Below are 27379 nucleotides of genomic sequence, written 5' to 3'. Positions count from 1 at the left end.
ATCAGAGGTGGGAGAGCAGGGGAGCATTAACTTCATGTAGCACAGGAGCACCTGGAATAGCTAAGGTCAAAACAATAAACAGAGTAGTAGCCAGAAGCTGTGTTCCAAAGGCTGACACAGCAAACTTTGTCACAGCAGGCTAGTTCAACTTGACTTTTTCACATACCTGAATACTGCATGCTACAGATCAGTGGTGAAAGCTTGTATTAAGAGGTGTCATTAAATCTTTAAAAACCAAATAAACAACGTCTTATGCTCTGGTAAGAAGTTTATAGCACAGCCATAAAATGTCAACCTGTATCAAAGGGTGTAAGAAGTTCTATGTTGCTCAAAATGCAGTAAAGGCTCCCAAGGTATTTTATTTTCATTTCATTCAAGACCATAAATTACAACTCTACCCTTTGAAGGCTTCAAGCTTTATCCTCTTTTACTAACAGCTAAAATGCATAAATTGATTCTAGAAAGAAATTCTAGAAGTTGTTGCACAGCCATTTTTTCGAGCAAAGGAACCAAAACTCCCTACACTTTCCTCAGGGCTGCTCTTCTGATTAGGAAAACATACCTTTGCCTGCCCTTCCCACTGCGTCCAGCAGTGCCCATTACTAGAATCAGAACATAGAAGTATAACTCTGCTGCTGGGTGCCCTGTCAAGAGACATGCTTGTCAGGTCTTCAACTACAGGAATAGTGATGAATGTATGAAAATTGCACATAAACCAGTAAAGTGAATGACTCAGTAGACACTTAACATCCATTGCTCTTCCACCCAGCTTGTAACATTTTGTTATCATCTGTCCCTACATCGTTTCATTAAGATGTATTTATAATACAGATGATGTTCTACAGTATGCAAGTATGAGAATATAGAACACTTTCACAACTTCGGGGTTTTATGATACTTGTTAAAAAGTGAGCTTTTTCTGACAAATTAATTTTAAAAACATGTTCCATGTGTTCAGTATAAGAAAGCTGACATTACTCTAGACCGGAAAGGCATTTGATTTCCAGATGCATTTAACAGGAACTTACAAGAAGCTAATGATTACATGACAGCAAATAACAGCTCACCCCCTAGAACACACCAGCAGGATTACTACGCAGTTAATGAAGAGACAGATAAGTGTGCTTAACAACAGTTTATCTTCAATAATGTTATTTCCCTTTAATAGCAACCTATCTTGGAAAGTCTCTGGTCTTAAACCCCAGGAAAATAAAATCCCAAATATGAAGCACAATGCCATTTATATTTAAATCTCCCCAACATTTCAGTCATCTGCATCACTAATTCTCTCAATTATACATATTACCATTCCAGCTTACTAGCCTTGTCTCAAGACTAAGTTTCCAATCACGTTTAATAAGTGTATGGAATTGACGGAGTACTTATTTCAGCCTACTGAATAGACTTCAGTTGAAGCAAAAGCTCCAACATCTGTTACAATGACCAACCCACAGTCTTAATTCAGATTCCTATCACAGTTAGCCCTCTGAATTGACATCTGTAAACTGTTAATATTCATTATTTTAGGAAACAGAATGGAACAACTGTTCAAATTACTTTAGAATCCAGTTTATGAAAGAATATTTATGACTTCATAACCAAGCCTTTAAATACAATAGAAACTCATGAGGCCAGTTAACTTAGTTACCAAGTGAAAGCAATGCTGGCATAAATATATTAAATATCTACACCTTTTCTTATGAGTCATATTCAATAATTAGAATTCTTTTGTAAAGGATACAAGGATTGTTGTCATCATTGCTGCAGTTGTCCAGGATCAAGGGGATGCCATCTAACTCATAAACCTAAATAAAAACAGAAGTTCAATTTAACAGATGTCTCAACCATACAAATGATGTTTCATGCAAGAAATATGTAAAACATAACAGATGTTTGTTTCACCCAAAATATTAAACATGTTAACATTAATTCCAGTGTAAATCTGGTATTTTCAGCAGTAAGTATCACAAAATAGTAACAACACAAGCAGACATTAATTTCACATTCTTTCTTCATTTAGCATGTGTTTGACTGAGGTATTTTCAGTGTCATGCTTCTCACACGGAGCCGGAAAAAGCTATGCTTATTGACAGCTCATACGTGCTCCCAGAAGGAAAAAAAAACACAAACAAACTGAGTGAGTAAGGAAAAAAAAAAAGTTGAAGAACACACACACACATGCACACAAGTCAGCATGGGGCCATGTGTCTTCTCTATCTTCTGTATCTATGCAGCCTTCAAAAGCAGTGGGATACCTGTATGTACCTAAGCACAAATTCTATCAAGTAAGAGCCACTGACTTCTCCTTTGATAAGGTGGTCATTATGTTATTACCAAACCAAAAAAGTCGAGATCTGTCATTTTTTATTTTCTGGGTATGCATACACATGTGAACTCAAAAATTACACTAATACATTTGTGTGTGGTTGTGATAATAACGTATGATCTTAATAGACTCATACATATGTACTCATACTACTAAGAACTCAGGACAAGCCGCTGTTAGTAATAAATATGTAGCATACTTATCTTAAGAAAATCATATTCCACAGGAAATTTATCTAGATTACATTACACTGTAACACCATACATCATCATGCATAGTTACAGCTTTAGAGGTGTTACTTACATAAATGAAAATCTGTTCTAAATTATCTGCAAAATTTCAACCTTGGAAACACCTTCTTAAGACATATAAGCTTTTTTTTTTTTTTTTTTTTTAAATGATACAAGTAGTTTTAAAAATACTTCAGAGCATGAAGATTCTTTCTTTATATTCTTATATATTATTTATAATCTTTAAGCCACCTGGACATGGTCCTGGGCAACCTGATCTGCATGTAAGTAGGGGCATCGGACAAGAGGTTCCCCCAGAAGTCCCTTGCAATATCAATGATCCTGTGATTCTGTGATAGCCAAACCCTATTTGTCCCAACATTAAATTCTTTAATTCCTTAAAATTTAATTTCAAACCAAGAACTGGCAGGCAAAAAAATTCACACAGAACATCAATTTAGACTGCGGCTTGATGATGGGATTCTCTCATCCATCTTTTTCTTTTTTCCCCCAAAAAATAAGATGTGGGTTTTTATACCATGTAAAACAACAAATCACAAGGTTTACTCTGCAGGATGCATCAGCTTTCTGAAATGCAAGTTCTATGGTAAGAGAGGAAAGGTGGGTACAATGAGATTTAGATGTGAAATCCAAAACAGACTATCCATGAGTAAAACTGAATTCAGACACAAATCTCAGCACATCACTTACAAGTTCCTTTGTGACAATCTTATTGCAGAGTCTCAAGCAATAATCAAAGAAAGTAACAGTAACAGAAAACAGATCTGCAAACAAGGCTTGTATGTAAAAAAAGCAAACAGTATTCCTAGCTCTTAAGACCTAACTGGCACATCAGTGCTAACATGCATAACTATACCTACATGAAATACAGTCAACAATGCAAGTTTTAAAATACTCGTTCTTTCCACAGATTTTTTTTGTTTTTGACAGAGGTCATGCAGCATGTATGATGTCATACTTCAAAGCTTGACCAAACAGCGACCTTTCAGTAGTACAATACTTGCGTGTGCTTGGGAAACGTTATTTCTTTGATTTTCATGCTGTAGCCAAACTGATATGCCTACTATGTTACCTTTCATTTTCCATCAGTGAAATGCTGAACAGTACAAATTAATCTAGATTAAGTGCTGTCAACTGAAATAAACCATGTAATCTGTTCCAGTCCAATTCAAATGAGATGTTTGGTTAACAGAACAAGTAAGTATTCTGGGAAAGCAGAATTTTAATTAAAATTCACACATCCTTCAAAGAATTGCTGCTGGAATATAATAAGATGCCTTCAAAGTGGGAACAAAAGCAGTAAACCACAGCCTTAGTGATACCTTAACGTAAAAACCAGCTGATAACTACTACTGCCTTACACACCCACTGAGAATCTCTTGAACATCCTACAATTAAACTGTATGTACACTTTGACCAAGTTAGGCATAGCATTTGTCACCATAATGCCAGCTTTAGCAGTCACCTGTGATTTACTACAAATATGAAGCAAAGAGCTCAGATTCCTGATCAACCACTACTAGAGAAGTTCCAGTCCATGCCCGCTGTTTCTGAGCCACCAATGATCCACTGAAAGTGTTTTACAGTAACCTAAAATTCATGCCAGTGTACTGTAATGATCTGGGCTGCAATATGAGCCAGTTTAACAATTGCTTTGCATTTAGTGGAGCCATTTCTGCAATGAGTGTCCCAGATAGCCAAAGGATGTGATCACTGTACCCCACCAGGCTGTCCCACTTGCATACTACAGTCTCTAAAATCTTCTCAGTCTCATCTGCCTGTAATCTCCCACACCAGCAGATTTTGTAAATATCCAGAAAGCACCATCCCAGGCTCAATCACTTACACAGATTCATTGGAACTACGGTGCACAATACAAAAAGGCTACTGAATTTTTCCGAATAATTATTGGTCTCAAAGTTTTTCCTTTGAAGAGAGATGTCTGTGAAATGCACAGTGCAGAGTAAGGCAGTGGAACTTTTTCAGGGATCATCTTGCAGGGCTTGCAAAAGGAGTCAATAGTGCACAAGCTTCAAATCTCACTTTGAATAAGGTGCAAAATTATCCTGGGAAGAAACCATGTAGTAGCTGCTGCGAAACTGGCTGTGAACCATCCAGATTTTGGAAGAAATTATAGACAGAAATTATGGAACAGACAATAGTTCTGGTGTCTGTCTGGTAAACTAATTAACCTGTGTTACAAGAGATCATTCAAACTATTCTCCATTTACATTATTGACAACACAGCTGGCTAATAACATGGAACTGCAGTGGATTGTAACAAAACCCCAAGGTTATTTTATTATGAAGAACTGTATCACTTTATTCTGAACTACACTGAAACAGTAAACGAAGCTGCAACCTATGTGTAGGCTAAGTCTCAACCACTTTTAAGTTAATTGCAAAGGTTACTTAAGACAAAAAAATTACAGCTTTGCGCTGTTGAGTTAGTACCAAAATTTTTGCCCTAATAGCAGTTTGTGTAATCGTTTTCTAAAAAGCAGGAAAATAGAACATTCAGCATTCAAAGGCAGGTTATCTGTCTCTGCCAGTTAAAAAAAGGAATCTTTCACACTACAGCTTTATATTGCTGTCCCACTTGTTTTCTGTACTTGCCTTTGAAATGTAATGAACATCGGTTTCATGCCAGTGAGAAACTTAAATACATTATGCTTAAAAGAAAATGCTTTCTCCAGGGACAAAGTGACTGCTAGTTTTTTTCTCTGTTATGCGGAATTTAATAATCTATTTCAATTACTTAAACCAGACACTGAACAGAAGCCCATGTAGGCAAAGGTGCTAAATAAATATTAAAAGAGAACTTATGAAAATGACCAACCCAGACCATGCCCACTGCTCTTGTGGCCAAGGAACAATACAGTGTTTTATTTGGATGGTTTTGGACATATCAGTCCTGTGGGAAAAAGCTGTGCTTTTTTCTCTTAATAACCAATGAAAACATCCAGGCTAAAATTAAAGCTTTCATGTTATGTTACAGAATTCACATTTACTTACCTTACATATAAATAAGGCCACAAACATAATTAAGGATATCTGCCCATACCCAACTACTTCTGATAATCTCCCAGTATTTCCTTTTGAAATTCATGGAAGTAATCATCATTAACACAATAATTCACACCAGAGCCCAGAAAAAGTATTAATTACCCATAGACTGTTTCTTGAATCTTTTTCACTCTAGAAGCAATGAAGCTAAGCTCAGGGGTATGAATGCAAATTCTCTGAGCATGACAGTGCTTGTTGCTGATTCTGCGTGCACCTAGTAAAATGCAACTACAATCTCCAGGTCCAGCAACTATACGGACAGTAACAGAAAACCTCCAGCAAAAATAAGCTCTTCAAAGAATCATTAGCACTTCAGGCATTAGAAACATAACCTGGTCAACTAAAAGAGTACTATCATGCAAAAAGAACATTTATGCCTTCAGGTAACAACAGCTTGAACATAAATTATTCTTCCACCAGAACATGACCAATTCTCAGTCTTCAATTGATACAGAAGGCAGAATGAAAAATGTGTTTGTTTCAGCCAAAGAATACTTGTATTTCTTAAAATTTTTATTTGGTCTAACTGTAGATAAGCAAAAGGAAACGCATTCTCACAAATAGAAGCGGACTACCAATAGCTTGAATAATCCATGCTAACACCCACTCTTTCTTTTTACATGTTACGGATTGGTATGTTGACAAATAGAAAGATAAATTTCCAGCTTAAATAGCAGCTGGGTGCAGGAAACACACACTCTAGAAACAAGCCAAAAAATGGGAACAAGCAGGAAACCGTTTATATGGAAAAAACTCCAGGTATGGCATTCATTACAGATCACCAGTTTCCTACCAGAGAAAAACCCGTCTCCAACAACGTTTAGCTCCAGAGTATTATATTTAAATTCATATTATGGAACTTAAAAGAAAAAAGGTTTCTGGGAGCAACGTAACTGGCAAACTTCACATTTTTATGGATTCGGCTCCTTCGCTCTTTGCAATGAACCTAGTTCCGTCACACAGCTACAAGCATCAAAAAACATACAAGTAATAGCACATGGTTCATAGGTACAGGTGTGCTGATCGGTTGCCATACATCAGCCTTTATTTGCATTGGATCAGGGATTAAGCTGCGACTACCCAGCTTCCCCTCTCAGGAGCGCTACTTTGGGTTTCTCATTTACCTATTTGCTGATTCTCATGAGGATAAAAACAGGAGTATAACACTACTTCTGATACCCATATTTCTCTGACATTTTATTTAAACTGCCTAATGGATGTAAAGGCTGGAGGAAGCAGAGTAAGGGAGAAGGGGAATAACAACGCAGCTGGGATGGCATGATCATAGCAAAACCTGAAAGATGTATTAAGGTTGCAGAAAACAAACTTATTGACTATATTTTCTGTTTTCTCTTAGTACCCTTGATCACTGAATACTTCTGAAGAGCTGAATCATCAACATATTAACAACCGTCTGACATGAAAGAACAGAATCCTAAGATGTATCAACAGAAGCATAGCCTGTAGGTCAAGGAAAGCAATTATTCTCCTTGGTATTCATTTGACAGCAACCTTCTCAAGGGGCTGAAGCTACGCCATGCGAAGAGAGGGAACTGTGGGTTTTTACCTGGAGAGGAGGCGGCTTCTGGAAAACCTGATGTCAGCCTTCAATACCTGCAAAGAGGTTACTAAGATGACAGAGCTGCTGCCCTGACTCAGGTTCACAGTAGTTTAAATAGACAAAATACAATAATGGAAATGAAACTGAGAAGTTTCTGGCTGTACATGAAGAAAAATTTTTCACTATGAAGATATGGAGCAGGTTGCCAACAGGCACCATCCTGGAGGTTTTCAAGGTTTGTCTAGAAAAGCCCTGAGGAACCTGCTCTGAATTCAGGTTTAACAGGAGGTTGGACTACAGACCTCCTGACATCCCTTCCAGCCTGAATGAGCGAGTCTTAAGACTTTTCCATCTCACTCCGACAAAAATGAAAGAGCTAAGACCATGGAAAGATGTGTAAATCCATTCTTTTCTTTACATTAGTTCAAGACCAGATTCTTTCTACCCTAATATGACCTTTTCTTATAAAGCTGGAACAAAAGTTGTCAGAGTTTATCAGAGTATGTAACAAACAGAAATCGTTCTAGAAAACATACGATTCTTTCCCATTGGTGGAATAATCTTGCATATTCACTACCTTCACACACAGAGAAATCTTAAATTTATTTGTATTTTGGATGCCGGACTGTTCATATAATTTTATTCCTATAAGCTCATATATCTAAGAATTAATGCCTGAGAGTAAATAAAAATGAATCCTCAACTATACAAGCTAACATGACTTTGTGTTTTCCAGAGTAAAAGGCAAGAATTTGTACAATCCAATATACTTAAGAAATATCTGGGCTGCCTCGGAAGAAAATAAAGGAATAAAAGTGAGGTCTAAAACTAAATTTCATTAGAAAAAAAAGAGTGAAAATATAAGCAACATGGTTAACCTACAGCAAAAGCTTGCTAGTGAATACAGTAATCATTAATCAGCTTTAAGGAAAAATGTTTTATCATCTACATTCAGGAGGACAAGAAGTAATGGGCCTAACAAACATAACATTCACATTACACACTCATGAAATATTTTTAATGATGATGATTAGTCAAGCACTGTGATACACAAATCTCAAAGACTCCTGGATAAGTCTCCAATACTGCAAGTCTCCACAAATGATCTGACAAATCTTAACCATGAATAGTCTTAACCAACTGGACAGGTGAATGATTATGACCCTTTCAATCCTTTCAAGACCTTCTCAGATAGAAAATCGTACTAAAATAAATCATGTCAAAGAAAAGTGATCCAATGAAGTACACATTGGGGATTTATTGCCAAACTTTGGTCATCATTAAAGATACATTTAAGTCTTACTCCTGAATGTACAGATGGAGACTACATAACGACTGTGTGATGAGAAATATATCCTTCAGGCCCTGCCACCAAACAGGCTGACCAACAAGAGTCAATTTTCCTGCAAGACCTGCTCAACAAGGTAAGTGATTAGTAATTAAACATCTGGGCAGAATCCAGCATTCATAAGAGTAGGAATATATCAACTGGTCAGGTTCACAAATAGGCTCTTCTGCAGCTGTGATGGTACTGAAAAATGTTATTTCATTTTTTTTCATTTCTGAGTCTCAGTTTGGTTTTGTTGTTTGTTTTTTTTTTTTCAGTTTGTTTTTCCAAGCAGCAGAAGTGATAAGAGATACACAGGAGATTTTACTTCAAAGGACAAAAGAATACTTTAGTCCCTTAGTGCTAGTGGATTCCTAGGTCTCCTGCAGACTACAGGCACTCTGGCTTAGAAGAGAGGCAGCTGTGGCCTGCGGCAATCAAGTCTATTATTGGAGTTCACCACATCCTGCAGATCTACTGAAATACTTATGGACAGAGGCTCCTTTCTCCAGGACATCACAGCAGACTTGCTTAGCTAGTTTTAGAGCTCCTTGCAACAGCGTGAATAACTTTGAGAGCTAAGAGAAATCTCTATGTCCGTTTCAGTCAAGGCAATGCCTCCAGAATACTCTTCCACCTACTACACAGTTTAGGTAAGCATGTATTTAACATTTTAAAGTTTGAAATGCAGAAATCATGGCAACAAAACGGGTTGCTCTGCTACATTAATTTTAAATATATTCTCCCTCTTTCAGCATTATTTCCTGGAGAGACATGAGGTTTATTTCAAGTCTCCCAAAAAAGGTGACCCTTGCCTCTTTCTAAGACATAAAGAAAGGGAATTTAAAAAAATATCTTAGAATCTAAGAGTGGGATTCCTTTGTGATGTCCTAAAACTCTCTGAAAAGAACTGGTTTAGAGGATGACTGTTTTGGCCTTACAGAGAGGGGAGGTAACAAAAGGGAAGAGAACATGAAGGTACCAAGCACACAATCAGGACTAACTCAAAACAAGCAGAAGCTAGAGTGTCCAGCTACTAGGAGAGGGTAACAAGTCATCTCAGTTTCTCATAATACTTTCCACTAGTCTTTCCAACAGCAAAACACAGGAGTTTCCAGCCATTGAGATGATAATATAAACACTTGAAAATTCAAGAAACAGTAATAAAATTGGCTAATTTGTTTTTAAACAACTCAGCTTTCATCATTCGCTTATTTACAGTTCTTGATACAGAGTCCACTTTTCAGTAACAAATAGATGGTGCTATGAGGAGCAGGCTCTTGGCTCTTTTTAGGTTTAGATCTGCTACTTAACATGGATAAAATACAGTCCAACCAAGATGGATTTTGCTTGAAACACAGTATTTGCTAGTATTGTCTTTGCCTATCCTGGCAGCAGCAAGAGAAAAGTACCCTTCAGTATTAAACTCCTGTGCTTTATACAAATTTGCATCAGAGTATGTTTCTCTACTTCTAGTAACTCACTATCTTATTCTCAGTTCACTAAACCCAGTAACTGGACAGTCTTGGCTTGCTGGTTTCAAATCATTGCTATAAAATAGGTTCTTTCATTATTTTTTTTTTATCAGAACAAAAAATAGAATTAAAGGAAATTAAGAATTAGCTATGTGACTAGAACCGGGCTGAGGAAACAACTATTTTGTTCCACAGCAGAGTGAAAAATGAAGACTTGAAATTACTCCAAAGTTCTGAAAAAGTACAAAGATAAGGTTGGGTAAGTCAAACAATTAATTTCAGCTGTTTTAATCACTACTGCAATAGGAAGTTCCATGTCATTCTGGCAAGCTGCCACTGTTTTGGTGGCTACGGTATTTTTGTCTTCCATGTCAAGCTTAACAAAGCATTTTAAAGCATCTCTCAATTAAAATGAGGGAATTTGCTTTGTGGGTTGTGTGTATCAGGGGGTTGGGGATTTTTTTTTGTTTGGTTGGTTTTTTTGGGTGGGGTATTTATTTTGTTGTTTTGGTTTTGCTTGGCTTGTTTTTCTTTTCAGTTTCACATTTTATACTATGTTGGCATAGCTTTTCTTCTGGAACAAAATTCCAGGCATTCCATAAAATATAATAATTTTTAAAATCATTTACATTGACAAAAAATAGATTACCACAGCATGTTTCTGTTGAAGATTTCCTCATTACCGTTATGCACATGATCACACACACTTCTAGCCAAAAATCTGTACAACAGTCTTGTGACCCTGTAGCAACCTCTTCATTCTATTGCTCACACCAACTTTGGTACTTACTTCATTTCTCTCCCAACAGCCTACACACCTTATTTGCTGCTACCTTCCTTCAACATTCCAACTGCTCTTTGAAACTCAGTTCAACTGAAATATCCCTTAAACCCACCAACAGCTTACAACTTAGAGTGACTGTGAATGGAAAAGGAGAAAAAGCAATCCAAATTCATGCCCTCTTTTGATGAATATACACCCTCACTGAGGCCACATATGTCATCACTCTCCCACATTACTACTGTATTTCAAAATTGTTTCCACTCCCAACATCAAGGATTACAACTCTTTGGAAACTTCTGAATTCAGCAAGCAAAAATAAATGCCAGTCAGATGTTCTGTCCTCTGATGATGACTTCTGTTGTGTCCAGCATTACTGTGCATTCTCCTTTTACTTCACTTTGAACCAAGGGTTTAAAAAAAACCCTAATTCAATGCCAGACATATAAATTCACCTGTGGTAAAGACAGAAACACACAATACTCAAATGAAAATAATGTGTGAGAAAAGATCTAGGATGATTTTGAAATGTACAATGATTTGTGCTAGTGATTGCTACACCTCATGGTAAAATTCTGCAGCTAAATACAACAGCATGCCACAGTCAGTTGCAGTGCTTGGAGTGCACTGTCAGACTAGACCAAAAGCAAAGTACCACAACCACCCATGTGGTGACAGTTTCCCATAATTCCCCAGGGTTTCCTACTTCAATTATGTAGTGGCTTCAGTAGTGATAAATTTTTTTAAGGAACTGTAAAGAATAAGTTATTGTATATATTTATATTACCCAAAGTTCACAGCCAAGGAAGGGTGGGAAGAAAGTGAAAAAGAAAGCTAGTAGGCTAGAAGATTGGGAACCGCACACTGACATTATTAATGGCTTTCACTATTTTATGTTTCCACATTCCCTTGTATGCAGAGCTTCCAAGATTTTAGTAATGGGTCAAGGAACAAACCATTAATTTTCTAGTATGTGTGTAAAGGACTTGCACTTTATTACATGTTAAGTATAGAACTATCTTTAATGATAATTAGATTTTTCACTAGGTTAGAACACTGTAAAATTAAGCAAGTGTTTCAGCAAAGGACTGTTAAATGCCTTTCTAGAACTCTACAGAACTTGTAAATGGTAGGCTGCAGGACCTGGCTGACTAAGACAGTCTAATGCTGTTTGTTGCTTGGGTTTTAAATCAGACCAGTCAGAGAAGCCTTCAGAAGTCTGCACCCAGCCATACAACTCCATCACTAATACCAGCATACATAATACCGAGCAATGACAATTTCACAGTCCATTATATATAAAACATTACATTTTCCAAGAAACATATGAATAGCAGAACTATGGTCCTTTTCAAATTAAAAACCAAAACCAACCAGATCTTGCAATTACAGTAATTGCTTTGTTTCAGGAGTAACAGATGTGGTCTCAGTTTACTGGAGAGCAGTATGTACAGCCTACCGGGGATGGTTTCAAAGGAGGCTAATGCAGGTGCAAATCTAGTCTCGCATTCGGAAAGAAGCTTTAGACATACAGTATTCTGCTGAGACTTATTCTTATCTCCTTTCCAGTAACTTTTCTCCTTTATGATACCTTCAAGTCACGGGGTATTCTTCATCCAAAATAGAACAGCTAGCACATCTTTTCAAATACAAAGCAAAGCAAGTACACTTTCTTTCATTTTTCATAAGTAGTTCATTGGCTCTCTTTTTATTTTATAATGCTGTACAAACTATCAACCCTGGTATAAGTACTCCCCTGTAAAGCCCTTTCATTTCTTCCTCCAAGTCATTTTATAACCAAATTCCATACAATTTTTATTTACTCAATGCTCAGTACACAAATAAAACCTGGCAATTTTCACTAGAACATTCAGGAAAGGTAAGAGAAAGTTGAAGTGTTCAGCTCAACTTTGTAATGAAGACTAGGTCCTCTTTACACATTGATCAAACACCAAGCTCCTTTCAATCTACTGTCACAAGCTCTACATACTCAGCTACCAGTTTCTGCCCATATTACCTGAAAGAACAGTGATTAAAACCTATCACATTTACGTCATATGTGGCAATAACAGACTGAGAGGTGCTGGAGCTCACATATTTAAGTTTCTTATGCCTTTTTAGTATTATGCTTCTCTAGAAAGCATCTATTGTAAAGTAAAACAAATTGTAAGCAGTGTTAAAAATAAGAAATTACCATAAATGAACAGAGTAACTTTTGGTTCAGTTTAACCTCATTTACAAGTCAGATTGAATTTATTTCTTCATGACTGAACTAATGCCACAAATGACTACAGCAACATTTCTACTGAGAATAACTATAGTCAAATATTTTATGAATAAAAAACTCTCACAGTTAAGAACTTTGCCTGAAGAAGGTAGTCTCTTCAAGACAGAGTATCCTAGACAGACTAAATGATTTCTCCCATGCTGAAAACAAACATTAAAAGAAAACAGACTTTCAATGATGAATTTAAAAGATTTCATAGTATCAATCCAAGGGAAGCTGTGGCATGAGAGAAAAACTTTTCAATGGAAAGGTATTCAAATACATTAAGAGAGGCTTTATTCAAGTTAATAATCAGTAACACGATGTGTCTGTTCTTCTCACTTTATGGCACTCTGCAAAACAATGACTCAAAAAACCAATGACACTCAACAAATGTAATTTATAAATTTATTTGTAATTCAAATTTGATTTCTCACCAGCTGTGTCATATAAACTAGTCACTTAATGAAAACTAGAGATGTACTAATGAAGGTGTTTTGAATTGCCAACCTCTTATGGAGCAGCTAATGGCACTGTATGCTAACATGGAACTTGGAAAATATCAGTATATGGGAAGATGACAAACTAGCCTTTTCGGTCATTTAAAGAAAAAAAATATTAACTTAAGGTCTGTAAACCAGTATAGTGGCATTAAAGTATTATTCTTTCTCAGCTTAAGCAAATAAATGGGGAAATCCCTGTGCATGCATACTATTTAAGCATTTAATGTTCCTCACAATGCAAAACAGAAAGGGTTTTACTTTTGTTTGGGGTCTTTTTTACAGCTCTTACGTAAACAGAATTGAATCCTCAACAATTCCAGGATTTTGCTAGTAATGGTGTTTCATTTTTCATTTTTAACTGAAAAAGAAATCTGAATGTTGATCTTTTAATGACTGTTCATCATTCTTGATATTTGCAACCCTTTTGCTAATGTAACTGTAGTTAAAAATAACTGCTAGAGTGTTTTCCCACTGACAACTGTTACAAAGTTTGATTCTGGTAGCATAAAGTTTTCATTACTTTTCTATTATAGTTTTGGAAAATCCCAAATTGCCAAACCACAAAAGGACTGAGAAAACAGGCCAAATTATACTTTGGGTTACAGCAGTGTAATAGTTCAGTACTTGGCCCCCTCTAGCAGTTATCTACAAACATGCCAATATAAAAGAACAGAATAAATCCTTGCACCTTACACTACAACCCCATGACAGCTGAGGAAATCAGTTATCACATGACATGGTCCACTTGCTTCATAACCCAGCTCAACTGCATTCTGAAATGCCACTGCTGACTCTGAACCCCTATCCCCTGGAGCACCCTTTGACAAACAGATAAATGTAATACTTAACAAATGTCTCCTGCAGGTTGAGAGCTATCTGTATTTTTAAAACTATTTTCAATGAAAACAAACTACTGAAAAGGTTAGGAATTAGAGAATGTCATAAGGTTAATAGAGGAGCAGAGCACAGCAGCTTCAAAATCATGTGCTGCAATTCAAGAGGTCTGCAAATGAACTAGCAATGAGTTGACAAAGGTTTACCTACACAAAACATCTTGAGATGAAGGGTGTCCATGGCCAAGCCAATGGGACCCAAGGTCTACTTCCTCTTACTGTAATCAAAACAAGCACAAGAATCATTGCAAGAGATGCAGAACATAGGGAAGAAGTAAGGAAAAGAATCACCCACATCATTCTGCCCCAACCCTGGCAGTGTTCAAGGCCAGGCTGGATGGCGCTTGCAGCAACGTAGTCTAGTGGAAGGTGTCCCTGCCCATGGCAGGGGGTTGGAACTGGATGAGCTGTAATGTCCCAACCCAAACCATTCTATGATTCTATGATCTTAGGTGAACAATACACTAGTGAAGCCTGAATGCTGCAACAAACTTAGGTCATTCCAACTCATTTCAGGAGAACTTTCAATTGCATTAGTAAGAGATCCAAAGCAGTGTTGCTGGGCTTCAGCCCTGGCTTGTGGTTGATGTTTCCTGCTGTACTTTTTGGATGGTCCCAAGGGGCTGTTGGCTCATAACAACTAGCACTTCTTTGGAAAACACTCAGGAATGGCTGGGTAAAGGGTGTAGGATATAGGCTCTTCCCAAAGAGAGGTATGAGAAAGGTGGTTCTGTGATTTGATTTTAGTAGAGTAAGATTAAGGTGAAGGAATAAAAGCCTATAAAAGAGAATGCTGTCATGTTGAAGTGAACCATGCCAAACTCTGCAACCTGCCCTCAAGGCTCAAAAAGGTCTCTAACACTTTTTACTTGCTGTACCCTCTAGTGACTGGCCCAGTCCTCAGTGACACTGACTGCACTTCTTTGCTGATGATCCAAACTTAAGGAAAGTTGAGCAATTACATTTACCTGAAGTCCTATTACCTGAAGAATACACATTTTCTTTTAATGATTCTTTACCTGAACTCCCATTACCTGAAGAATACACATTTTCTTTTAATGATTCACCAAGCATAACCTTTGCACAGGATCAGAGTCTCTTATTAAGATAAATTTAGCCACCTTGTTGAGATTAAGATCAACTTTATATTTAGAAAACACAAGAATCCTGATGTTGTGATTTATATATCTATAAAAGCCATACATTTAGTATGCATGATATACAGTAACTCAGGTATGCATGCTCTAGCACTAAATTTCATGCTGAAAGCTTGCTAATGCCTGAGGCTATTGAGCGAGATGATACATGAAACTATACATAAGGAGACTGCATACTAGTTTCTTAATTTACCTCTAAATTACAACTACCAGAGGGGTTTTTTGAGTATTTATGTCTCTAAATGTCTTGCAGCCTGGGAATAACAATTGCAGGTACTATGGAAGTAAAATTCCCAGTTTCTAGGTGAACTCATATATGATGAATATAATTCTAAGTTTTTAAATTTCTAAAGGTGTCATACATATTGTTTTAAAAAATCCATAATAAATGTATCCTTTTATATGGTCAATTTACATTAAAATTTTATTATGCAAAACAAGACATGCATATATATCCTCAAGCACTAAGCCAATTGTTTATCAATTTTTACATGTTCTGTTTAGTTTTATTTATATTAGTTTTTACCTTTCTTGCAACAGATCACTGATTTGATTACAGGTCTGTACTTACGAAGTCAAACCTGCAGGTTGTAACTGAAAACTATAGAGTTCCTGTTTCAAGGTGCAGCTTCATTACTCTACATAAAGTAGATACATACACCACGTTATTAAAACTTCATTAAAGGAGACCTATACATGCACAGGAACTCTTACTAGCAAGTCCATTAAATTAAAAAAAATCTCATATGAACAGAGCTGGAGGGTATATTTCAGTAGCTGAAATTTGTATCAAAATAAATGCAATCATAAAATTAGTTTGTGTTTTTTTTAAATTCTCAAGAGCTACAAGTCACTATTTTTTATTTTTTTTAAGAACAAAGAAAACTTCTATAGGAGTTTATGAATAAACACCATTTTCTTTGAAGATGATTTTCAAAGGGACAAGTTGACACTTTTATAGAAAAGCCTGCAGAAGCAGGTTGACAGTAATGGTGGGTCAGAAAGTGAGAGGAGAAAAAGCTGAATCAGAACCTCAACCAGCTGCCACCAGATTGATCTATTGTAGGGATGTTAAAAATGTTGGTTTTACTTTTAAAATGAAGAAAGTGTTTTTAAGCTTTCTTTCTCCCCCTATACCATTTCCTTCTTAGAATAGGTGGAGGAAAAAGTTGATTTGGAGGTAAATGGTAATGCTTATCCTAACTAAAACTCAATGGAAATGTGGCCAACTTCAATATGAATTTGCAGTGCTCTATAACTATGCTCTAGAACAGTAATGTCTAGACCAAAATCTAAATTAATCTTATTTTGTCACAGGTAAAACTCATGTCAAACCAAAGCAGACCATATGGCTAACACACACACACAAAAGAAAGCAACTCAATACTTAGTTTAGTTTATGACCTAGTTTTATTTTTCAAGATGAAGCTAGTTCTCATATTAAGTCTAGTTTCAGTATTTCACTTGAAATATATAAGTCAGGTTGTAATAACTTGAAAAAAATTAAAGCAACCTGAAATATTGCATGTCACCTCAAAAATGATTAGACTGAAATGAAGCACACTGGATATTTTTACTTTACAGGCAGTCAACCACCTGAATTTTTCTGTAACACTTAAAAGCAGCAAAACTGTATTTCTGAAGTTATACAAGCAGAATAAATCTCAAATTAAAATACTGCAATAGACTTGATTATACCTATTCATATTGCAAATGGATCCCTTACATTGCGAGTTCTGTTTCTCAGGAAACTGTCATCAGCAGAATATAATTTCCATGGTTTGTATTGTATCTAAGTTGCACAGTGGGATATGTATATTGTTCAAGACTCACGCATTTTTGGCACTCATAATTTTCAAAGTACTACTGGCTTGCAAAGTAAATTTTTCAGCCTCTAAAGTCATATAACTTATGTTTATACAAAATTTTTCATGTTTTCAAGTATCAGTGTTTTCTTTCTTCTTTGCACACTATTAAGACTGCTCTATAGCTTGTTTTTTAACGCAGTTCATTGAGAGCTGTCAGAAGACAACATCTTGCCATCAGTGAAAAAGATCTAACAAGGCATGTAAAAAAAAAATAAATAAAAAGTTCCCATTTAACAATGCAACCTTTTTTTTTTTATTTCCCCAGGAATGGAAAAGTTATGATTCTTACTCAAGAGAGCTATTTGAAAGAGATGATTTGAAAATCTCTTTTACAGTATATATGAGTAATACAATCTAAACACTGCTTGCGAGAAGATCAGTAAATTAAAGATGTACAATGCAGTCAGTTTCACCAAAAGTAACACCTCTCGTCTGTATTTTTCCCATAGAAGCCCCCCACAGTAGTATATTAAGGCAACTGATCAGTTTGTGTATGTGTGCATATATATATATATATGTGTGTGTGTGTGTGTATATATATATTTGTATGTATGTATACAGAATCATAGAATGGTTTGGGTTGGAAGGGACCTTAAAGCTCACCCAGGTCCACCCACCCTGCACAGGCAGGGACACCTTCCACTAGACCAGGTTGCTCAAAGCCCCATCCAACCTGGCCGTGAACACTGCCAGGGATGGGGCAGTCACAGTTTCTCTGGGCAACCTGTGCCAGTGTCTCACCATCCTCATTATAAAAAACTTCTTCCTTATGTCCAATCTACAGCTCCCCTCTTTCAGTTTAAAACTGTTACCTCTTGTCCTTTCATTAGGTTACAGTCAGCAAACCAGAAAATAGTTTATTTCTATTGGTTATCAACTTCCCTGTTCCCTAGAATTATGGAAAATATTCCATTTCACAAATTACAACAATGAACAATAAGAAACAAACACCATCTTGACAGGAAGACTGCATTTGCACTTTCGGTACAAGCGTGTGGGTTGGTGCCCAAACTACTTAAATCTTAGTTTATCTCACAAAGAATATTTGTGTTATTTGTGTATCACAACTGCCAGTAGTTTCTATACCTATTTTAGCCATTTAGAACCTGCACAAAGACATTTGTTTTCTCCTAAGCCTAGATCAATGGCAAAAAGAGTGCATTTCAGAATTTTGGACTGTGAGGATGCATCTACCTGTATCAGTGTCTAGAAAATGGATAAACATATGTGCGGTGCTGTTGTCTGTTCAGTTACTTTCTCTCCTGCTAAATCCATAGGAATCCTGCACCTGAATATACAATGATTGACAGCAAGCATTTAATCTTACCCTAACAAGTGATGACCTTACAAGAAAGAAGAAGTCACACCGGAGGCACAGTGCTTAGCATCAGGATATGTGATGGAAGCAGCCAGACCCGTGGTGTTTTTCTAGTGGAAATGCTTGGAGGAAAGATGGAAGGAATCTTGCTAGCAGTCTCTAATTAACTAATGCTTTAATACATACAATCAAGCCATCATCTTGGCTTTTGAAAATTTAGCTAATTCTGCATTTCACAACAGCAGAGCATTAATTCAACATCTTGGTGCTCCGACTTTCAGTAAAGAGATCACTTGACATAGTACTTTTGATGTTGCTCCCACTGCTACAATATCTAAATACAGGCAGTGCGCCATGCAAGTAACTTCAACTAAAACCCATTTGTTTTCTCAGTGTCTTTACTAGACCTATGGTCAATGTCCCTTCAAAATCCTTCCAGTAAACCACTTCTACTATAACAGTCTGAACAAGTTTGACTGACTGCAATTACAATGTGTGAACGTGGGAGACATGCAATTTTACACATTTAAATGCTCACTGATGAGACAATTTATCTTTGCCATTTCTTCATGGAAATACTGAGCTTTTTTGGTTAAAGAATAAAAATTTTTCAAAAAGCACAGTTAATATGAATTGCCAAAACAAAGCTATCAATAAGACTGTAAAAAGAATATTGTCTGTTCTCCCTCAAAACACAGATCATCACTATTTATGAAGTCCTGAAACAATGTGAGAAATGAGATATTTTTATAAAATCTCCTTGAAGATTACAAGAAGTTCTCCTCACCTGTTCTACTACTGCGTAGATAAAAGAAAGCATGAAAAGCTAGGTAAGTTTCTTCCAATCACTGGCCTTTGACAGCAATGAGATGAGATAATCCATATTTAATAAAACAGTTCAAAAGCAATCACCACTTATTTTCCTATTATTGCAGCCTTCTCATAATATTTGGGCTCTTCAAAGAGCTCTGCATTTGAAGCAGAAAAAACAACTGGATGGAATCCTGCACGTAAGAGCTGAACAGGCTGAACCTTTGCCTGCACAGACATTTATTCTCTTCTCCCTCTCCCCCCCCATTTCTGCAGGCTTTGAAAATGAGACGATTCAAATACTTTGGTCCCCTTCGGTCACTGGCATCGCCAAACTTCACTCAAGCATTGCTATGCTGAAGAGCAAGCAAAATACTGCAGGTGTAGCAATTCAGAACAAACAGCATCACCCAACGGCAGAAATTCAAAACTGCAGATGACAGTCTGCACTTTCTTTTCCCTAAGATACAAAGAAAAAGCAGGAAAAAGGCAAAAAAAAAAAATCCAACAACCCACAACTAGAAAAAACAATGGTCTCTATCTCGAGACTAGGTAGGTGCTCTGATACAGCCTCATGTGCTTCAACAGGAATTTTAGCAAACAATTTTCAGGGTTGGTGACAGCAGTTACACTGGCTCGAAGGCACACAGGTGAAGAGAACCAAAGGCTTACAGCTGCTTTTTTGACCAAGCAAAGCCAGGCTGAAGTGTGCAAGACAATTCACCTCTACTGACCCTAACGATGGGCTGCCACAGGAGTGGGGGGAGTTAAGTAACTGAATCTACAGAAACCAAACACCAGACTTGTGTAAGCACATTTATAAGCTTCTATCTATCTAGCTAATGCTTCTCTGATTTTGGTGGGAAAATTACTATCAGGACTCAGTGGCATGTGTTCAGCATCCTGCTTGCTGACTACTGGTAAGGAATCTTCCACCCCCCCCTTCCACAAGCCTTCATATAAAGTCTCCTTAATGTCCTACTCACCCTGAATGTAGCACAGAGTACCACAAAACCCATGAGTTACCACAGTAAATTCATCACAAAATGCAGACTACCACATATGTCATGTTCCATTATTCCTTCAACAAAAAACCCAAATAATTGCATGTAGAATGGCAGTTCAGGTAAAGACAGGGAAACTCCAAGTTCAGGCTGAGGTTAGAACAATGAAAAATAACAGTCAGCTAATAAAATTCCCTTTTATAGTAATGGAAAATACATGCCACTTGTACCCGACACCAGTAAAAGCAGAAAGAATTACCAGAAAGATTAACAGCTCAGACCTGAGCTGGAGAAAAAGTTTTCAGGAAGATACACATTTTTCTACATATGGTGGTCTTGCTTCCAACAGTGAGCAATGCTGGCAAAGAGCAGGAAACAGGCAAGTTCCCTTCCTGCAATACAGGGTACAGTATGTCTTCTGAGAGCCTTTAAAAAATAAAAAATTATTTACTAACCGTTTTCATAACAGTGAGTACCCCCAAAAAATTAAGTTTCTTCACCACCTAGTAAACTAGGAAGAAACATTCCTGGTTGATACGGTGCTCTTAACTGAGAATGGAACAACAACGAAAAAATTCTGAATACCTCAGAATATTCTGCAAGCCACTAGAATTTTAACATCCCTTGTCTTACTAAAGCATTTAAATCCAAGCTTGATTTAAATCAAGAAACAAAAAAAAAGCTGTAATGACTCCCAGACTCCTTTCTCTAAAAGCTGTGCCACATCATCTCCCATGTTTATAGGCCTCAAAATATACACCTGGACAAAGAAATGGCAAAGCTGATTGAGATCTCTGAGGAAAGCAAAGACATTTTCAGATTTCAGTGGGCTTTAAACTAGGGTATTTGCCCAGAAGATGCTGAGGCTGTTCTTGAAAAGAGAAAGTGCCTGCAAAGCCCAGGAGAACACTCCTCTCTTTTACAAAGGAGGTAACATGCCAAGAACCCACCTGTGATATCCACAACACACCTGTAACCCCTCATCATATGGTTTACCCTGTGTTTACAGAAATTACTCCAAGCAGCAAGGACTATCACACAATACACGTTTCAAATAAGTACTACATTAGGCCATTCTGCAAATGGATAAGTATAAAAAGCCTGCTACAGCACAAAACACTCTCTGCTGAACATTGAGCTTATACACGTGGTAGACATGAATTGGTAACTACTATTCGGTCCATTGGGCCAGGAAAGTAGTTCCAGGAACCTCTGAGAATTCTTCCATATAAAGGCCAATACCTTATCTTTTTTTGTTTTCAGTCTGGCTTCAAATGCATATTGTTGTATGAGCTGCTCCTCTCTAGGCAAATTAAATAAAATGCTATAGATGCAGTTTCAATACTTAGAATAAGTGTTTATTGTGAGTTTGAAAAAGGTCTGGAAATGGCTGTTTGACAACAGCATGCTGAGCTTTGCTTTAAAAAGGGCTAGTCCTGTGTTGTGTTGCAATGGTAATAGGATTCAACATCAAACAGAGTTCAAAAACTATTCAGAGTCAAGAAGAGGCCAACAAGCCTGTGAGTTGGTACTGACTGTGTGGAAATGTATGCAGAGCCAGCTTGTTTTAATTTTGAATATTAGAAGACATCTAGTCATCTTACTCTTTTCTATCTATCTACCCTCTTCACTATAAATCAAAGCAACTAATTTCTAGAGCTATCCAACATCTTAATTTAAAAGACAACTTCACAAGATAATCCTCCTCTCACAGTCTTCCTTTTACTCCAAAATGCTCAAGTCCTGTTCTTGCTTTTGGCAAATGTATGTTGCATATAATCATTCTACAGACATCTTCACATTGGCAGAAGCCAATGTAGTTTACATTCATGTATATTCAAGGTTTGGTCAGAATCTCAGCCTATGATTCGTAAGAACATAATAATATACAGATGGATCTGTATACCCCTTTATCTGTTAGATGGTATTTATAGTAATCCTCCACATGAAGCAGGCCAGTAACATACAAGAAGGGAAGTATGGTACTGCGTGTATGTCAGCCTTCACCTAATCACTGAGGATATCCAGACAATCAATATGTGAAGTTATCTCTTTTGCAGTATGCAATTTAAATATCAAATGGAAGCTGTTTAAAATAAAAGCTTTCGAAAACCAAAAAACAGCCTATGCACTACTAAAATTACATTCAATACAAAACTTTGACTGTACCTAACTGCATCTAAGTTCCTTGCAAGAGAAAACCTCAAGGGAAACTGGTCAAACTGGACAAGTCACAAGGAATGACTTGATCAGCATTATCAATTGCCAAAAATTAGTAAGATGGAAGAGGGAACAGAAGCACGAGAAGAGGGAACATTAACTTGTTGCCTATAAAGGGGAAGTACAAGATAAGTTTTGGATTATTGTCTAGCAACAAATAAATCACGCTGTTCTAAAAATAATTCAGCACTTTATAAATGATACTGTAGTAGGCATGCATCTCTGACCTGCAAAAAAACTCCACACCAACCCTTTATTACTCATAGTGTCCCACCACTTGGAGATCTCATGATTCTTTTTTGTTTAACAGTCTCCAGCTCTTTGAAGAAAAGCTTGGCACTTCATGATTGTGACAGAACTGAAGACTAACATAAAATCCATATAGGACTAGGATTAGAGACAGTGACCTTATATGTCAAAACAGATACTTTTAAAGGCACTCTTGAACCAGAGACACTTTTCTGCTCGGGGTATCTCTGTACTAGTCAGGTAGAAATCTTGTTTCCACAGCAAAACCTAGGCTTTTTAAAGCACTTCTCTGAGAAAGTCCATTTTAAGCTTTATTGCTGACTCTTATGGTGCTATACCTAGACCAAACTTACCCATTAAAAAGCTCCATCCTGCAACTCCCTGAATGTTTTGTCCTTACATAGCGAAGTATTAAAACATACAGATAGGCACAACATTAGAATAGCTCCATTCAAACAGTGGAACCATGCAGCACTTCATTTAGGTGTGCAGGACCTCACCACTTTGGATCATCCCGATCCAAAAGGCTCCGCTACTTCTGCTCAACTCTTACAACCAAGAATCTTGCCCATTTTTGGCTTATGCTTAAAATTAGGAAAATATGATAATCACAATTATGTAGGTTTCTAATGAAGAAATCAAAGTGGTTTATTTCTCCTTCCTCTCTCAACAGCATGCAGATAAATGTGGGATGCTCTTCACTGCAAGTAACTCCAATCCTGCCATGCCAGAAGGATGGAATTACTTAAAAAAGTTAAACTAATCCTGAAAAAAAAACCCAAACAGACAAAAAGCCCCAAGAAACCCCCCCCAAAGAAAAAGAGAAATTGGATAAGCTCATAGACTCTTTCTGAAAACCTCAGGTAAGAAAAAGTCAATTGTTAAGTAAAACAAAGTATTTGGGTTTAGTTTGAATTTTTTTTTATAATCACTATAGCAAGAAGATTTAGTTAGGAGCCAAATGGTGACAATTTTATCTATGGGTGCTGGCACCTTTTTCTAACTGTATTCTAACTGGATTCATTACACACCCTGCCCCAGTGGAAAAAAAAATGAAAACCTGAATTCCAAACAAGTCAAATCTTGTTCATACTTTCAGGCAGAACAGTTTTCAAATTAGGGAGCTAGTCTCATATAGAACAATTTGGCTTAGATAGATATATATATTAAAAAAAAATAAAAATCAAAGTTACAGTAAATGCATAAAACAACATCCAGATGTTTTATTTGCTACTTTATACTGTAGAAGTTTACCACCACCACCACCTTTTCTCCCAGAAAACTTCCTTTCTCAAGTCTGCAGTGACAAACCCCAACATAACTGCATTAGAGGAAGCCCTGCTGCCACCTCAAATAAAAAGCAGGCATGTGAAAAAATTTCCTTCATAAATTGTTCACCCCATTAGAGTGATTCCATTTTGGTAAGAAGATGCCAGTACCAAAGACAATCCTGTATTTCAATTTTTATTCCTCTATATAAACAAGAGAGCAACTTTACCAAAGAAACACACACTGAATCCAGACACTAATATTCTATCATTGGGTCCATCATCACCCCTAGTATCTAAAATGTCCTTGGCATAAGGGTATGGATTACTTCATTTACCTGAGGGCATCGGTTTTGCTTTAAACAGGCTGATTAAGAGACACCTCAAAGATATACTTGTGCGCATTCACTATTCTGGAGAGCACAGAGGTCTCGGTATATATCAAACTATTCCCAGCATACTAAATGTATTGCTAGAGTAAGTAGGTAGCAATAAACTACCTATCCTATCAGTAACAAGAGTCACTTGGAGACAGGAAAGCCAATGCAACCAGATTACAGCACCAAACCCAAGCTAAGTGCTTTATTCTAAGTTAGGCTTAACTTTGCATTCAGAAACATCAAAATTTTCCCTTCAGGATCCCTCTCAAAGGTAACAGTACAGCCTGATCCCAGCAGGCCCATGTTCTGCCAGTTGGCTGCTCCCCCATTGCAAATAACACAGCTCATGTCTCACATCTAGCTTGTTCCAGACAACACTGCACCCTTTGGTGATAGTTTTCACAGGATAGAACCCCCAGGCAATTCAGACTCCCCTGTTTGATCTCAGAGGTAATAGTGAAAACTAAAGTGAACAGTGAATAAAGACTGCAATTAAACTTTGTGAAGCTTTCTACTTCCTTTCAATCCCCTATTTATGTACTACGGCAAGGTTGTGTGATCGAAGTCTACCTAATTTCTCTCTTTACAAGAGAGGAGGCGAAACAATGCAGAATAAGGTCTACATTATTTCATTCCTTATTCAAGTACTGACGACACTTGCAATTAAATCAAGTACTTTAAACAAGTCATACTGCATAAACACCTCGCAACATAAACAATACTTTTAGGGAAAGTTAATAAGGTTGTGCAGAGTAGTGCTATTTGTCACAGAAAGGCAGAGATCAGTCTTCCAGTACACATTCCTGTAAATGAGCAAAGAAAGAGAGGTGCAGATTAATTGCTATGACCTATTTTGTATTTGTTTCATTTCTACAATAAAGATTATAACCTCTATACTTCATCCATTAGGCTTCTTTCAGAAATTTTATTCTTTATTAAAACAGTTCTACTATACTAAACCAGCAGAAATTGCTGCACTGAATCCATCACTTCATAGCTTTAAAAGTGAGAGCGGAAATTAGGTATAAATTCTGTCCAAATGACAACTCTGAGGTGTTCATTAGGCAAGTCAAACAAGGTGAGGGGAGTATGGAGGAGTTTTCACTTTTTCCTTGATAATTTCATTCATCAACTACCAGCCACAGCCTCCACAACTTGCTCAGCCTGAGAACTCACCTCCTTCCTTCCAGAATATTTAAGAAAAACATACAACGCATATTTGTGAAAGAGACCTAACAAAAGAACAAAATACAGGACCGCCCCACATGCATGACAATAACTCTTTACAGCTTTTCCTTCTACAGAGACAGAAAGTATAGGAGAATTGCACATCAACCACAGGCTTTTGGCAGGTTCAGCACAGAACTAGCTCAACATTTGGTGTCTTAAAGTACAACACTTATTTTTAATTCTGTCCTCTTTATGCAAAAGTGTGTGCATCTCAGGACACGCATGTACCAAACATTTATCAGTCCAAAATGAACACTTTATCAGACACTCTTCTTTCAAGTACCAACTCATCCAGCTCTGTAAAACATGCAAGTGAGCAGTAAGCCTGGCAAGACCCATTTTAATAACTGCATCTCAGCTTACAACTTAAACGTCTGCCCCCTCCTTCATATCTTAAGAACTTATCACAATACTAAATATCACACAGTAAATAAAACTATGAGGAAAAAAAGATGTAAAGAATGCATTCCTTATGCTAACAGAATACAAGCTAAAGAATGCTTTTTAGAAAAACAAATAATGATTTCAAACAGAAAGCAAATAAGCAATAAAGCACCCTATTTCTCCATTTCAAAGCATTACAAGATTTTTCACCACTGCCCACAGAGCAGTGCACTAATCCCTTGCAATTATTGTTCTTAATGCAGGTGGAAACCATAAACAGAGATGGTGAAGCAGCTTTTGCAGAGCAATTATCCTTCTACTTCAGGCATTGTTGCTGTCACTCTGTCACTAATGTCCCATGCAGTAGGACCTCACCATTGCACTTCAGCAGACATGTGCTGCATGAAACATAGGCTGGCTCAAGACCCATCTCCCAGAGAACAGGCAGGTAGTCACTCAACTCTTGAAGAAGCTCCTGAAGATAGTGATGCAACTCTGTCCACTTAGGGGGCTTAGCCCAAGTCACCACTGGAGTCCAATGGCTTTGGGGACTAGCGTTTTCAGAATAGGTCAGGCAGACCAACACCAAGCACTATGGTTATATTATAAACTTAGGGGCTATATTTTTTATTATTTATTATCAGTAGTATACAATTACTCTATTTACTAATGCATTATCATTGTTACTGGGAAAAGAACTCCACTAGGACTAGAAATTACAGAAAAATATTAGAGAAAACACAAGTGTAAAAGCCTCAGTTCTTTAGAGTCAGAATACTAGCATTGCTGTTCAAGAGCCTCTGGTAAGTGCCCTCTCATGCCAGGCAACTAGCTAAACTGCAGAGAAAGTCACTTCCCCAGCTTGTGCCTACAGTTCACACAGAAAGCCACACAAAATCAACAGCCAACAGTAAAGCCCAAGTTCTCTCAGATGTGTTGGTCAGTATGCTTGTTATATAAAAATACAACCTATCCTGTATTGCATTACTTTTTGGAAAGCATGCTAAGGCACATGAAAAACAATGAGGTGGTTGGTGACATC

General features: G+C 37.1%; 1 protein-coding gene across 1 annotated transcript in view; it reads right to left on the bottom strand.

Moving 5' to 3' along the window:
• ATXN10 (ataxin 10) overlaps positions 1-27379 on the bottom strand; it is a 96300-nt gene that overhangs the window by 14865 nt on the left and 54056 nt on the right. The window contains exon 9 of the mRNA XM_010020336.1: positions 1742-1805. Within this exon, the coding sequence (XP_010018638.1) occupies positions 1742-1805 (64 nt within the window). The remainder of the gene's footprint in view (positions 1-1741; positions 1806-27379) is intronic.

This window comes from Nestor notabilis, unplaced genomic scaffold (assembly GCF_000696875.1).
Source record: "Nestor notabilis isolate BGI_N333 unplaced genomic scaffold, ASM69687v1 scaffold588, whole genome shotgun sequence".
NCBI classification, from domain to species: domain Eukaryota; kingdom Metazoa; phylum Chordata; class Aves; order Psittaciformes; family Psittacidae; genus Nestor; species Nestor notabilis.
This window is presented reverse-complemented; position numbering and strand designations above follow the sequence as displayed.